The 13,855-nt window shown below is 41.6% G+C and overlaps 1 protein-coding gene across 1 annotated transcript in view; it reads right to left on the bottom strand.

Moving 5' to 3' along the window:
* The window catches only part of nav2a (neuron navigator 2a), a gene marked incomplete at its 5' end in the record, with an annotated part of 97,730 nt that overhangs the window by 11,676 nt on the left and 72,199 nt on the right, over positions 1-13,855 (bottom strand). Inside the window, 11 exons of the mRNA XM_080027600.1 lie at positions 6-129; positions 255-338; positions 2,110-2,184; positions 2,637-2,660; positions 5,001-5,053; positions 7,578-7,757; positions 8,321-8,481; positions 9,017-9,061; positions 10,045-10,110; positions 11,110-11,387; positions 12,872-13,094. Coding sequence (XP_079883726.1) covers positions 6-129; positions 255-338; positions 2,110-2,184; positions 2,637-2,660; positions 5,001-5,053; positions 7,578-7,757; positions 8,321-8,481; positions 9,017-9,061; positions 10,045-10,110; positions 11,110-11,387; positions 12,872-13,094 — 1,313 coding nt within the window. The remainder of the gene's footprint in view (positions 1-5; positions 130-254; positions 339-2,109; positions 2,185-2,636; positions 2,661-5,000; positions 5,054-7,577; positions 7,758-8,320; positions 8,482-9,016; positions 9,062-10,044; positions 10,111-11,109; positions 11,388-12,871; positions 13,095-13,855) is intronic.

Here is a 13,855-nt window from a genome sequence, read left to right as displayed (position 1 = left end):
TGTACCTGTCCTGTCTCCTTTGTGCGTGAGTTCAGGTGTGTTGATGACTCCGTTGATGGCGGCTTGAGCCACATCGTTCTGTTTCTTCAGCAGTCCGATGGTCTTCCTCAAGTCGTTGAGCTCAGAGTCCTACACACAGAGAAAACAACAACAAGCTCAAACCAACGAATCATCTGCAGTCACTCTGAATGTGTGTGCACTTTGACAAGTGGACAACACAATCTGTTCATTAAAACAAGAAGAGCTGTTTTCACCTTCTGCTCTGCCGTCAAGGTGAGGCTCTTCAGTCTGATGGTCATGTTGCCCAGACTCTGTTCAAACGCAGCCACCAGGTGAGCCTAAGGGAGAACAAACCAGTTGTGCCACTGTTATTAATTATATCTAAGGGAAGTTACTGCAGAGAGCTATAATACATTTAATTTTCTTTGTCATTGCATATACAACACAACAACATTTTGTGTGCAATACCACTCCAACTAGCAGCATTTAAATGGCATAAATATGTCTTAATAAAATTATGAATAAGACATTATAGAAATCAGTCAGTAATAAAAATAATAAACTAAATATATAACTGGACTGCTACTAACCAAATGAATCTTTTTTAATAATATGAAGGAATGGCAACATCTCTACCGAGCTGTGATAACCAGCAGAGACCTTGCTGGGGAAAACAACCAAAAACGACTGCATCTGAGAACACGTGAGCGCAGCAATGTCGACACAACTGTTTCAACCTTGGGGCTAAAACCCAAACATGACATCACTCGAGTAATCTTCATAAGAAAATGAAAACCAGATTTAATCCAAATAATAGTGCAAGAAAAGAACACCCTGTAATATAAAGGATTTGCTACTGCTTTGGACAGGTTCCCACGCTTCCAACACAACACTGAAGGCAAACCGTTGTATCATATTCATAATAAAAAAAGAGTAGCAAGATGGATTCATTCATTCATGCTGATGAAGTCATCCTCAGGCAATCCCTCCTTTGTCTACAGTTTGGGTGATTTTTATGTCATAACTTGATTTGACAGATTTCTGGCTCACTAAGTGTACAGCTAGAATTAATTGACTTTCTGAATAGGTAAGGCTGTAAACAAGTCAGACAGATTACAAAGAAAAAGTTAAAAAAATATATAATATTAATTAAGTGAATATTAAGGATTAAAATGTTAACCAAAATAAAGTATACAACACATAATGACTATGAAATATAAAAAAGACTGTTGAGTTGGAGCTTGATAATACAGCAAGTTAAAAAAAAGTGTGAGCACAGGCGGGTCAACCATTACTGTATGGTAATAGGTTTTCAGACGCCTGCAGGAAGAGTGTGTGTGAGACTTGAGTACGGTGTCGACAGATTTGTGATTCGAGTCGTGACTTTGTTTAGCAGAACATGTTCTTAAATTCTCTGCCTCAGGGTCTTCAAGGTGCGTTCAGGTAATTCATCATGTGTCGGCGACTTGTAATAAAACATTTAAGCAGAGCCCTTTCCCTCACACCTTACACATCAACCCACCTTCATGATACCACCAATACCAACTCTTTTCTGTCTGTGTGTATCTTTCAACACTGGCACCACACCTTCTCCTATCCATGGCGTCATTAGCTGTAAATCTTCAATACACATCTGGGACAGTTTCCTCAGCAGTGTGCTAAGACTTGACTGTCTGCTGTAATCTAACACCTTTGCCTTCCTTCCATATCTCTAATCCAACAGGTAAATCACCACTGTGTGCACGGGCTCAGGCACCAGTTTACAAGCGGAGCGTGGCGAGACTTGTGCAACACAGAATGTAGGCTGGCAGAAGAAGATTGTGTCTGAAGACTCCTACACAGATTTTCAGATGGTTCTGTCACGTGTACAATTGACACAAACTGGAGGTAAAGTGCTCTTTGCGAGATATACAGCTGTTCGGTGTTTGACGGATTTTCATGAAATGTATCTGCGTGTGTTTGGGAAATGTTTTTTTTTCTTGACATTTTTAAATATTTGGTGTATTACTGATAAATAGTTTTTTTAATGAGCATATTGGTGATTTGATTTGTGGAAGGAAATAGTGCAGATATCCATATAAGGTTGTTTCAGGAGTATGTGTGTCTTACATTAGCACTCAGCTGTGTTGTCAGGGCGGAAACTTTGTCCTGGGAAGCGTCCAGCTCCCTGCGCAGCTTGCGTATCTGAGGACATAACAAAAAGAACACAACATGAAACAGCATCAGCACAAAGGCATTAGACCGGCTCCATAAAAGAACGCAATGCTACACACACACACACACACACACACACACACACAGACACACGCAATCGAGACACATAATGAAAATAAACAAAAAAACCCTACAACAACAAATGAGGGAGGCTCCCAGATTGTAGCGCCGATATGTTCGGGTTCAGAGATGAAACACAGTGGTTGCACAAAAGAACACGCATACAGGTGTGCACAGGTGTTCATAAAAAAGAACAAGAGGTTATTGCTTAGGGTTATGCGCAATACAGCTACAAATGTAACTAGGCACAACTGTGAACCCCCGCCCCCCCACCCCTTTCCAACAAGTCACAACTGCACATAAGAAGATTAAAGAGCAGAGAAAACACAGGATACAAGCGCTGTGGGCGTGCTGATGCTTACCTCCGACTGAGACTTCTCCTCGTTCTATAAAAACAAACATCAGAAGGAGAGAAAAATCATTAGAGGAAGTACTGACTGAATTCTGACATGCTTCAATAAAAACAACAAAACAAGAGCAGATCAAGGTGCCGGAGGTCGGGCCATGCAGCATACACATGTCCTGAATCTTGTCGGATTTCTAAACTCAGTGGAGACAAGCTTTATTAAGTGTAGAGGAGTTTGTCTGGTGTAATATGTCTGGAAAGCAGAGATATCCTCCTGAGGCATTTCACTGCAATATCTGTGTGTGTGTGTGTGTGTGTGTGTGTGTGTGTGTGTGTGTGTGTGTGTGTGTGTGTGTGTGTGTGTGAGAGAGAGAGAGAGAGTACTATTGTCTCCATATGTTGCACTCAGGACAATAGTTAAACAAGACAGGTAGGAAAAATCCTACGGGGTGAGAGCAGGCAAAACAAATGCTCTCACGAACACCAGCCTGACCTGGCCTACTGTTGCTGCTGCTGTTCATCAAAACAGTGAAACGTGCAACACCATTATTTACATGTAAACATGATGCACCGGGCAACCGAAACTGCATCCGGAAATGTTTTTCATAACCCCGACTGGAGCTGTTTTGTAGTGAGTGGTCAAAGGCCTGTGACTCAACACTTGCTCATTTGTAGCTATAATTAAGTTTAAAGCATGCTATGTGAATATTTTTTTTTAATAGTTCTTATTTTGGCTCCATCCGGTGGTGGTATCAACAACAACACAATGTTTCTCTCAGTTTTCTACAAGAGCTTATCAGAATAAGCTGTCTTATTTTTAATTTTTTTTGTTCAACATTTTGCTTTTTGTTTACATACACAGTCTTTCAGTATTTGAAGTCCTCTGGGAGGGCTGAACACACCCGTTGGGTTATGACACACCAAGCTACAAAGCAGAACAGCTTTGTAGATGGTTAACGATTTTTCACGCGGTTGCACTTTCCGACCACTAAGCACTAAAAACAGGTTTATACAGCATAATGTGTCTGTGCTTGTACTGTGTAGCAATGTGTAAGCACATGTGTTCTATTGCATAACTTGATGGTTTACAAAGTGGCATCTGTCCACACATCGATGTATGCACCTAAACAGACCTGTCAATCTGGCACACACATGACCAGTAGATGATAGAAAGATACACAAACAGAGCAGCCTATCTGTCTTGGAAACGCAGACAAAACAAAGAGATCCCACTCTGATGCAAATCCTGGAGCAGCACTAAGCAAACACAAAACAAGCCCTTGAACTATCAACATCACTGCAGAATGTGCTGCAAGTGTTTACATGACATTTGTTGTGGAAAGAATCAATCAACTAACAAAACTAAAAAGAAAAATGTATCCGAGGAAGTTGAAATACAAAATAAGCAAAATTGATCTCCATGTTGCTGGTGCCGAATTTCCAAACATAAGTTCAGCTTTACGTAACTTTGCTGATAAAGAAGCAGAGACAGAAATAATATCTGTGATTATATGTTGTGCTGTGTCATTATATCTCTGGCTTACAGCATGGCTTACAGTCGTGGCAAAAAAAGAACAATGAATTACTGTGCAGTCTAAAGTCCTCTTCCTTATCCCTACCGTTTGCTGCCAGGGCGTGATGGTGCCCGTCATGGATAAAGTCGCCATCATTTTGCCTCCACTCTCTCTGTTCCCCCCTCTGATTTCAAACCCTGTGATTCTCTGGCTCAACACATCAGCCAGTGCCGAGCAGTGATCCAATGTATGAGAGTTACTCCGCTCACCTGCCCAGGTGAGCAAAACCGGCCCACAGAGGGAGGAGGGACTAGCCTGACAAAACTAGGGCTCTGATTGGCTACTGTGTTTACATGTGGGCGGTCTCAAGTTTGTCATTGTGACTACAGCCATGCCTTTTTTCTCACAGGGTGTTTTGAGTCATTTGGATGGATTAGAGGGTAAATGTGTAACACCGTAATTCCCAACCGAAATACTCAATAATTCATAATTCCATGGCTTAATGTTTGAACTGGTTGCTCTGGTTTTTTATCAAGAACACTTGCCACTTTGCAAAGATTTTCTGAAATCAGATTTTGCAGTTTTGATGCCAGAACAATGCAGGCTGTTTAGTACAAAACACTTTTGAATAGTTGCTTTCTCAGTGAAGCATTTACAATTCAACTTGTCACCACTTTCTAGGTTAAGCCCTATGTACTTCATGGAAAACAAACAAAATGTACCCAACAAATGATATATGAAAAGAAAGGAGCATTGCTTTTTTTCTGTGTCACTATTAAGTATGTCAGCCATCATACGCACAAGGAATAAAATAGAATTGACATGCTATCCAGCCTTAATTAACTCTAGAAGTGTTGTGTACTCACTGTGGAGTAAATGGAGGAGGTGCTGGAGACCAAAGACAGGGATGATCCATGAACTAAAGAGACAAAAACAACAAGTAAAAGTGTGGGATTAGTAAGTTATACAATTGTACACACACACACACACACACACACACACACACACACAACAGTACAGTACAGTACAGTAACCAAGAGACCCCCCACACACACACACACACACCACCCACAGCTGCCCACTCTTCCAGCTCACCCCAAAAACTCCACCACAGGCCTTCAGCTGACTGCAGCGCTGCGGTCATAAAGATATATTTCCTACACACGTTAAGAGTGGGGCTGTGGTGCAACTAATGACTCAGCCGCTAATCACACATCAGAGGCCCGGACACAACGCCAGCACTGTTTCCTCCTGCCTGAGAGCAGATCAGAGAGGATCAGCAGCAGTGTGATGTCATCAACCACACAGAGTTTCCCACTAACAGGGAAAATACATACATGACTGAGGGTTCACTCTTCTCCTGATTTGGTCTAGAAGGCAAGGTGTGCTCTGAGCCACATGAAAGAAGAATAGATTTAGATTTATACATCTTTTCTATTTGACCTTTCAAGCACTGTAGAATTGACAATGATGATTGATTCAGTCATTCACAGATGTTGGTGTTGTTATAGTGGACACTCACTACTTTTAATTTAGTCTTAAATCCAGTTCAAACAGGATGAAAGACTGAATGACCACTTTAGTAACTCTTGGGTATTATGTATTCATTAAGAATCTGTACTTTCTTTCACCTAAAAAACATGACTTCAACTATCTTGACTTTTGCAGAAAAATGGGAACATTGAGGTGGTAAAAATGTTGAGTTGTAGACACCATTTAATCTCAGTTTCTACTCTTTGACCATTAATCTCTAAGAAATAAGCACATACACTGGCAGCAAGTCGTTATTGGGATATATATGGTTTCTACAGACATAAGAAGAAGTAGAGCACATATAAAGGTAAATGGGAGGCCTCAGGGGGAGGAGATGAAGGGACGGTGTGTGGTGGTGTTGCTCTCACACAAGACAAAGTGTTGGGTGGATGATGTGACTTTTGTCCTGTCAATCTAACAACGGCTGTGTAACTGTACACTTCAGCAACATACACATGTACACACAAACTGCGTGACCTCTCAGACCCACACACCGGGATCCAGCACACACACACACACACACACACACAGACAGACACAGACACACACGCGCGAAGAGAGAGAAAGTTATGTCGGTGGTTTCTTCTATGTCATCAAGTCTGTCTCACGCCTCTCACTGTGATCCATATAATTATCTCCTGAAAGGGAAGACAGACTCATAAAGCTGAGGGAAAAGAATGAGACAGATGTGCTACTGGGGGGGCGCAATAATACTAGGTTTGAGTCTGAGTTATTGTGCATGTGTACTTTACGTGTGTGCTACCAGTACATTTGTGTAACAGGTATTAACTTGAGACAAATGTATCATATGGCTGCTCTCTTTGACAACATGAATCTTCAAATACAATGGTCAGACAGACCTGATTCTGATTCTCACAGGATTGACCAGGTTACTTAAAAGAACATGCACACAGCTGATACCCCTGAGGACGTTAACAAAAGCAGTTTCTGTCGTACTGGATTTCTTTTCACCAACTCTTGGTCTGCCTCTTACGTTGCTGTTTCCTCATCACTCTTTCCCACTGCAGGACAACATCTACGGTTTGATCTCTTTACACTGTTCGGTGTAAATTGATCTTTCAGAGTGCTTTCCATTGTAACTTTAAGTTTTCCTTCTGTTACAGATTGACTACATTTCCCAGAACACCTTTCTGGATCTACAACTGTTGATGACACAGGCTGACACCGAAACATTTGTTGCCACTTTTGGAGATGATTACCTTGTGGAAAACTGCCAACATTGTGTTTTATTGCAGGTTTTTCTGAAGACAAGTTCACTACCAACTGCTACTTTTTAATACTATTTCAGTGTTCAAGGCTAGATCTCCCCATTTTCATCACAATACTATCTCTCTGCCCGATCCCGTTCTTTGTTTGTCCCTCAAAATCAAAGCCCTGTGTTTCTGTGGCACTGAGCATGGGAGCAACCTTGCCTGAGCGGGGAGTCTGCCTATACTGGTGGGAAAATCACGCCTGGGAACTTTACCCAATAAACGCGCTTATGAAAAAAACAAAGCCGCACCAAAGCTGATTATGGATTTCTAAAGGGGGATAGAAGACTTTTCTTAGAAGGGAGGTTTGTAATCCGTCCTAATGTTCTCTAAACAAATGGAATAATAACTCTCTAGGCACGGGATGTGGAATAAGGAAAGGGAGGCTTGGAAAAGGATTACACCACCTAATAACCAAACATGTCCAGGGCCCAACATATAATCACTGAATATTCAAAACACCTGTCTAATATCAATCCTTCCATCCATCCATCCATCCATCCATCCATCCAACCTTCTACAGCCATCCATCCATCCATCCATCCATCCATCCATCCATCCATCCATCCATCCATCCATCCAACCTTCCATCCATCCATCCATCCATCCATCCATCCATCTTTTCCTGTCTCCTCTTACCTTCCTCGAAGCCGTCCCTGAAGGAGCCTGATCTGCTCATGGTGCGCGTCTTGTCGTCCAGTGACATGCAGGAGTTTCTCAGTCGGTTGTCGCTGGTCGGGTCAAAGGAGTCCTGATTGGACAGGCTGTTGTTGCGCATACCGGCGAGGTTGATCTGTGCTGCCGACGTCGGGCTTGATGCTGTCAAAATGATGAAATTAAGTCAAGTAAGGATTTGTTTTTTTATAACTGTATTGGTATATTTTCTTATTGATTGTCTATAAAATGTTAGAAAAGTGTGAAACTGTGTCATTCAGAGTCCAAGGTAGTTCATTTGTTTTATCTGACCACAAGTCATCAACACAACGATATATTCAGTTGACAGTGATTTAAAACCGAGAAAAGCAGCAACTCCTAGCATTGGAGAGGCGAAAACCCTGGGATTTTTGGCATTTTGCTTATCTTTAATCAATTTTAGGCCAATCCACTGCTCATATACAGCATTATGATATGACTCGAGCCATGTCTATGGAACAGAGAGTTACACGCAGTTAAAAAAAAAAAGGTAATTTCTCTCACTTTGAATTTCCAACCCATAATTGCCAACTACTGTTTATAGTTTGTCTTTGCTTGCTTGATAGATAATCCAATTCTGAAATTGTTTCATAGGTTTGCCTCAACCAGCAGAAAACAATAATCACCTAACGGTTATAGTAAACAGACTGGTTTGGGGTTTTGGTTTTGGTGGTGCCTGGGAGACGTACCGAGCTGTGCAAAGTTGAATCGGGTGCCTGAAGGGGAGGTGAGGCTGGAACCGGGGGAGAACGGGGAGTTACTGACTGAGTCCTGCAGCCCGCTGGTGGAGTGGGAGCGCAGCCAATCACGCGCCTCCTCTTGGTTTCGCAGCTGTTGGGTTGGGCCATACCTACAGGAATAAGAAGAAAAGGTTAAAGTGGATATTAGAAGTAAAAAGGTAAAAAAAATTAAAACATTATGGATTATGTGATTTTACAGGACAAGTTGATCTGGATTCTGATTTCTCCTGAATTAACAATCAGTGAGATGGGATTTTTATAATTTTTTCTTAAGCAGCCAGATTAGTAGTCAGGGAACTAAAAAATCAAATGGATCTGACACTGAAACAAGAAATCAACGATAGCAGTGAACATGGGACTGATTCTCAGATGTGAGCACAAGGAACTGGTGGAAAGCAGAAAAGAAGCCAAAAGAAAATCTGATCCCGACATCAAGCCTGCAACAGCACAACACAGTGACAGCTTTGAACACATGTGCCAAGTGCCAAACAAAAACTTCAAAAAGCAATTTTTTAATAAAAGCGTGAGCACAAGCCTCGAAGAGTGAATGTAGACGCAGAAATAAAAGTGAGACGGAAGACAATTTGGTGAACCAGTGTGTACACAAAACACCCCAACATGGCCGACAGGAAGTGCAGTCAGTACCTGAGTCCTTTCTTAGGCAGAGTGTTTCTACCACAGTGTGGTCCGCTGTGGGAGATAAAACACTTCAGAGAAGGGAAGCAAAGAAGGCAAAGAAGGCAAGGAAACATTTGTCTGCATCTCTCAAGGACTACCAACCATATATTTTTGAAAACAGAAATGTTTGAATTTCCAAAGTCCAAAAAGTCTTCAGTCGTAAGATAATGAAAGAGCTCTGGCTCTCTCAAATTGTTGCAATACTTTTTTTAAGCAACTACACTTACTTTTAAAGATAAATGTCATTTGATCGTTGAACATGTTTGGCTGAAAATAATACTTTTAGGACTCAGAAAAGGGAAAAACATTCCTTCAAACTGAGATTTCTGCAGCGTGAAATGAACATCCTACTGTATACTTTTGCTATTGGGTGAATCTGCACATGTAAACTCTACCACAAGGTGGCAGTACATCAACAGTCAGACTACCAGCAGCAGACGAGTGTGGACCACTAAACAAAAACACTGAAGCTGCCAACATCCACACAGACAACCTCACATTTAAACTCTCTGTCATACGTTTTCATTCATACAGAGGCTAGAGGTCCTAAAAACATCCACAAACTACCACACAGAGTGACACACCTCCACAACAAAACATCTTAAACAACAAGCTACCACACATAGCTTCTCTTTGAGGCTCTTTGTGATGTTCTCTGTGTGGCAGCAGGTGGGGTTTTAAAGGTGGAGTCAAACGCTTGTTGCCAAAATCATTGAATATCTCCTCACAATCCACTACCTGTCCGTACTGTGTGTGCGCTGAAAATAAACTGGTGTTAATAGCCTAGGCTCTGTAAACTGGTATGTAAACAAAGGGGGCCCAGCGTAGCAAGTGACATGCCTGTTTACAGAACCTAGGCTGTGTATTAACAGATTTTTTTTTCAGCACACAGGTATCGGACAAGCGTTCTCCAGAATCGCTGACTCCACCTTTAAGTAGGAGCCTCAACAGCTGTTTCAGCAGAAGCCTAACACCGCACACACAGGTACATTTACCTGTCCTGCTTCCGAGGGAGCGTGTTTCGGCTGAATATAGGGCTAGCGGAGGGGGAGGAGAGGGGACTGATGGAAGACAGGAATGGAAACGCACAACAGACACAGAGAAAGAAAGTTTTAGAGATAAAAAGTAGTTAAAGAAATCCTTCAGAAAATAGGTCTACAACTGTGAGACTCTTCACCAATGAAGTGGATAAGAAAAGGGTGATGTCATAGCCTCAAAACATTCAACTCTAAATGCTATTATGTTTCTTCTATGTACATTCCTGTCACATTACACAGTCAACCTGTCAGGGTGGAATCCGCTACAATGACCACAATTACTGTGTAATAGACTCATGAATAGACTGTGAGTGAGGACGCCGTGAGGTTTTGTTTCTTAGCACGAGCGCAGGCAGAACGACAAACACAAAGTGACACAGAGCTCACCGCAACGGATGCTTTTTGCATCATGTCGATTATGCATTCTTTAAAAGGAATTAATGTCAGAACTATGGATGGAAGAAATAGTTAGATACTTCACTTGGTGAAAGTATCAATATCAAAAAGGGAAAAAAAAATTATTGCATTCCAAAGTTTTCTTCACGCAGTAGTGTACATAAGTTACAGTTAATTATGTACTCAAGTCAAGAACAACTGAGGCAAATTGTCCTTCAAAGATATTTTTCAACTTATTACAACTTTCATTCTACTTGGGGAGAAAAAACGTTACTATTATTATTATTACATTTAGGAATTATATCCTATTTCCATGAATATTAAACCCAAATTGTAATGAACCACAGTTGCACTAAATAGTACTTGAGTAAATCATATGATACAGTGAGATGCAGACCAGTACGAGCATTATTACATGTCAATCAACCTACATGAGCCTGTTGATAAGTTCATGTAACATTAGTGAAGTCACATTTATTTCTTAGTCATCCTAATTAACAGATTGCATATACAGTAAAAACCCACGGCAAAATGCCATTCTGGATAATAGATGACAGACTTTTAAAGGTTTATTCTGTAAAAGGCATCTTTCTTTCCCACAATTCCCCTCTTCTGTTGTGTCCTCACCTCTCGGTCATGCCGGTCTTGACGTTGCTGGTGCGTCCCAGAGCAGACAGAGTGTCCTCCCTGTGGTTGGCGTGGGCTCCGGCGCTGCCCAGGCTCATGTCTATGGACTCACTGCTGGTGTGCATGCTGCTGACGGAGGGGTAACCCAGGCTGCCCGCCGTGCCGTGACCCCCCAGTGTGCTCTCCCTGCTCTGGGCAGACGAGCCGCTGAAGGTGGTGCCCCACGTCAGGCTGTTGGAGGGGCCGGTGGACGAGTAGACTGAGCCGGGACTGGAGGCCTGTTAGAGGGGCGGAGGAGGTTGTGAACATAGTACCATTGACAATCAGTGGACTGTCTCTTTATGTGCTGAAAGATTATTAACATTAAAGTGGATTTTTTTTTTCAGAGGGGGGTTTTGACAACAAACGTTCTCAAGAACCGCTGACTCCACCTTTAAGTAATTCATCACGCAAACGTTTCTAAGTTTTGTGTTTCCAATCATAGATAAATTGAATATATTGGGTGTTTTGGACTGTTGGTTAGACAAAACAATTACACTTGGGCCTTGGGAAAATGTGATTACATTTTATATGTATTTACTATTTTCCTACTTCTGAAGTTTATATGAGAATCAAAATCACATCCATAAATGAATTGTGAAAAAAATCACAAGTTGCAGTCCTGATGTATTTTTCACTTATTTGATGTGTTCTAAGTTCACCAACTATTAAACGTATGAACCTTATCTTATGCAATTTGTGAAGACGTAACTGCTGCTTAAAAACAATTCCTGAGTCACGTTATGATTAATAGCTAGTCATATAAAGTCGTATGAATCATATGAGAGCGTGACGGAGGGGGTTCATGACTGAACATGCTCACCTATTGATTTTGCTCTGACACAATATCTAGCCTACAGTTACTGAAAACAAGTAGCTACACTGCTGATGAACACAGTAATTTGTTTTTCAAGGATTTCACAATGATCTTGGGATCATTCAGGTGAGAGAAAAGTCATCATCATTACTTACAAAAAACTTCCCACACATACAGTACATAGCGAATCCTTTGCTAACTCAAAGGTACATAATCATGCCTAATCTTTAAAGTCACCTCAACCTTCTTGTTTGACAGTTGACCACAAAACCTCTAGCTAAGGTGTGGAAATAACAGAAGCTATAAAGTTAAATGCAAAGAAATCTGATCAGTTTGTACATGTGGTTAATACAGGCAGTTCTGTGTAGGACCATAGCAAATTCTACATGGTGTGACATATAACAAGTGTCTCCAGCCATGCTGGAGGATCTGTAAGACTGATTTGAGAATTAAGAAAACCAGAGTATGACAATAGAATCTGAGAAGTCAAATCCGCAGTAGACCCAGTTTTACATTGCTGCAACAACCACGGCTAAAAATAACTTTAAAAAAGCAACAAAAAAACCTTTCCCTAACCCCTTTTATGGCTAGCAGTGGGTGGTCAACAGTTGGAGAATGTATGCAGCTAAAAGCAGCATGGTAACAAATCATTTAGTGGCTGCTCCTGTGACACACTTGCTATTAATGTTATATTAGAACAAACAATATTTCATCATTTTTAAGCATCATCAATCTTTAAGACTTTTTACCTTTTCCATATTGGGTATGCTAAAGCTTTATCCTTCAATTGCAGTCACTCACTTCAGAGTATATGGTTTTATATCCATGCATTCATTTTTTAAGAGTTAATTGATTGACAGCCCAATCAATTGGCTCTGTTATTTTAATATGCTCTTGCTTGCTCACCTGCTCACTGCCCAGCGTGCCCATCCCCGAGCTGTGCAGTCTGCCTGTGTACATGGGGCTGCCGGTCTCGCTGTCCCCTCCTCCTCCCAGGCCCGCGTCGGGGGATTCCAGCAGCGTGGACACGTGGTTCATGGTGGCGTGAGGGTTGGAGATAACAGTGGAGTTCTTCATGTTTTCAGCCGTGGTGACCGGAGCCTGTTTACCGGGCTTCCCACCAAACAACCTGTGGAAAATCAGGGGGGGGGGAGGGTGAGAACTGGGGCTAAAGTACTCATGAGAGGCCAGGGATACGGCCAAAAGATGTAATCTCTTTTCTTTCATTTGTGTTCTCTTTATTTAGAAGAGGCAAACTGCAAAGATGAACAATATTTGAATTTCTATAGAGAGCAAGATTCATATTATGTCTCTATGTAATGTGCTCTTTTTTTCTTTTTATAGCCCAAGTCTTGTACTACATGTTGTACATACTTAGATCTTTTAGCACCTAATTATTATACACTGCTTTTGAATAACAATCTTTGCAGGTGTGTGGAGTTTCTTGAGGCCTTTTTTTCTGCATTAATGTAAGTGTAAACCTGATGCTGTGTTAGTGGGGTTAGCAAACTCATTAACATTCACTCTCCGGGGACTAGGAATATTAACAGCAGAATTAGCAGCATATTTCCATGTAAATATTCATGGGCTGTTCTCAAGGCTGACTGAATGTTTTCTGCCCTCAAGGTCCTGCCGCCAACGGGACAAAAAAAAACAGTGTTATTCTTGACTCTCTATGAAACAAGAAATACAGTAGAAGGCCCACAGCCAGGAAAGGTAGAGTCAGTGCTCCAATCTGAGTCAAGGCCAACACACACACAGACACACACACACACACACACACACACACACACACACTGAAAGAAAACTCTCTCCTGGTTCTCCACTAATCCTGGGCTAGAGTTAAATGGCAGATTGTGATGGCTGGAGCCGCGGTGGGGGATAATGGCA

This window comes from Ammodytes marinus (assembly GCF_949987685.1).
Source record: "Ammodytes marinus genome assembly, chromosome: 1".
NCBI classification, from domain to species: Eukaryota; Metazoa; Chordata; class Actinopteri; order Uranoscopiformes; family Ammodytidae; genus Ammodytes; species Ammodytes marinus.
This window is presented reverse-complemented; position numbering and strand designations above follow the sequence as displayed.